The sequence below is a fragment of the Elephantulus edwardii genome, unplaced genomic scaffold (assembly GCF_000299155.1).
Source record: "Elephantulus edwardii isolate Elephantulus edwardi_28Jun2011 unplaced genomic scaffold, EleEdw1.0 scaffold00146, whole genome shotgun sequence".
Lineage (NCBI taxonomy): Eukaryota > Metazoa > Chordata > Mammalia > Macroscelidea > Macroscelididae > Elephantulus > Elephantulus edwardii.
The window spans coordinates 7,387,830-7,390,182 of NW_006399896.1; the positions used below are offsets into that span (position 1 = coordinate 7,387,830).

The window sequence follows — 2,353 nt, forward strand, 5'->3', positions numbered from 1 at the left end:
TTTTTTTTAAAAAATTGTACTTTATAATCTCAGATATAGTGTATTTTGGTTAATGTTCTATGTGCACTTTTAAAAAATATATATTCTCCTGCTACTAGGGTGATATTTGTAAAAAGAACATAGGCAGTATGGGATTACTGTATCTGACTTCTACTATTTCCTACTGCCCCCAGTAACATCTACAGTACAAAATTAATTCCCAGAAAGTCAAGGTCAGGCAAACTCTCTCAGTACTCTTCTACTAATACCAGCACCAATCCTACTGTGTTGTTGTTGTTGATCATCAAGTCAGAAATTACCTATAGCTGACCCTCCAGTGGGCTTTTAGAGACAGTAAATCACAAGGGAAAAGATGGTCCATCCTTCTCCTCAAGAGCAGCTGGGGTATTCAAACCATGTGCCTTTCTGATTGCAGCACAATTTCTTACCACTAGGCCGGCAGAGCTCCCTTCCTACCATCCTTCTGGGTTTAAAGTCCATTGTAATAGCTATTTAGACTTCACAGAACTCTCAAAGTTATGGACTTTATTTATTAAGGATATTAACAGACTATAATTCTACTTGACAAAAGGATAATCCATCAGTCCAGATAACTTTGCAAGTGTGATCCCAGGCCCTTTGACCTTCACTCTCACAGCTTAAGTCAGAATTAAAGATTTCTCTTAGTCCTGCCAGTTATGATGTTTTCCCTCAGTCCTCAAGCAAGGTAGGGCTCTGGCTCCGGCTCTGGCTCTATAGGGCAACAGTCCCAAGTTGACTCTGTCTCATTTGGTCCCTGATTATCAGTTAAGGCTGCTGTTGATTTTGTCAATCTTAGTCTGGCTACTGTAGGACTCTGGCCCTGAAGGACACACACTGCTTCCTCTTCATTGTTGGTGATGAGATTCCTAATTTCTACTGTTGAGTTGGCTCAATTTAAGGGCACAACTTGCTAATCCCCTTGTGAATAGACTAATATACCTTATTCACATGTGCCCACCCACCTTTGTGGCAAAATTGAGTCAGTCAATGGGTAGGAAAGCCATTTGGAACAATAAATCCTTGACTCTACGTTGTTGTTAAAATTACTGTTGTTCTGTGCTGTTGAGTCAAGTATGACTCCTAGAGATCCTATGAATACCAGATCTGAACCCTGTCCTATCATGCTCCATCCATATTGTTACAGTCTGTGTTAATCCACCTTGGCAAAATCTTCCTCTCTTTCATGACATTACCAAGCTTGATGTCTTTTTCCAAGGACTGGCTCCTCTCCCTAACAGGCCCAAAGTAAAAGATGAAATTTCACTATCCCTGCCTTTAAAAAGCACCCTGGATGTATAAAAGAGCTATCTGTCACTGTCCCTGGAACATAGAAATATGTATTTGGAGCAAGAATTTTTTTTTAAAAATGTACTACTAGTAATAGGTAGAACCTATCTCCTAAAAAATAAAATCCAGAAACTCATGCAATTACAGCATGTCAAATTACATATAAATCTGCACTGATTTTCTTACCCTAAAATATATTTGTTAGTTGGGTAAAATTTCTTAAAATCATGTAAAATTTTAACTTTGAGGACACATTCTTACTGAGTGAAATAAAGAATGTTTATAAAGTTTCCTTTTCAGAATTCTAGTAACTCAAACGTTTGTGACACATAGGCTTATTTTAATCCCTTGTCCTTTGGAATGTGCCTTTCGCAGGAAAGGATGGACAAGAAATCCTGGGGCCTGAAGCTCAAACAGATGAAGCAGGATGTACAGGTATGTTCTCTCTCGCCATTTTCTTTCTTGCTGTAGTCTTTGTTTGAAAAAGGGTATTTTGTGTCACTGGTTTTTATATTGTGAGTCAATTTAGTCTATTCTTCCTCTTCTATCTTGTCCTCTTGAAATCTGCCCTAGGCAGATGGGAGTAATGTTAGCCATAAATTTAAGGTTGTTTACAGTATAAATTCACACTACAGCTGATTTTTATTCTGTAAGGATGACAGTTATTATCTGCAGAAAATAAAAAGTGCTCAGATGATGATTCAATCTGCTATAAAATCATCTACTAAAGTTACAGAAATGTAGATATAACTATTTTGAGTTTCATTATTAGTTACCAGAATCCAAACTGACTTGGACACAGGAGAGAAATTAGAAGTGAAAAGAATAAGCAAATATCATAGACTATGTAGAAATCAGATGAGAATCATGAATATTGATGAGTGAACATGTCACAGTGAGTAAAAGACTCAAAAACTTTAGTTGTAATATCTCTGATTTTTTTTCTATATTTTATTAATTTTCATAAACATTTACAGAGATTTTGGGTTTCCATTCATTCATTGTTGCACTATTCTCTCTACCCTCCTCCCAGTTTGTTCTTGTC

At 36.8% G+C, this 2,353-nt stretch overlaps 1 protein-coding gene across 3 annotated transcripts in view; it reads left to right on the top strand.

Moving 5' to 3' along the window:
* The window catches only part of ZEB1 (zinc finger E-box binding homeobox 1), a 225,484-nt gene that overhangs the window by 182,353 nt on the left and 40,778 nt on the right, over window positions 1–2,353 (top strand). For 2 of the 3 annotated variants that reach the window (XM_006894575.1, XM_006894577.1), the window contains one exon: window positions 1,684–1,743. The exons of the other annotated variant lie outside the window; for it this stretch is intronic. In XM_006894575.1, the coding sequence (XP_006894637.1) occupies window positions 1,684–1,743 (60 nt within the window). The remainder of the gene's footprint in view (window positions 1–1,683; window positions 1,744–2,353) is intronic. 3 annotated transcript variants of the gene reach the window in all.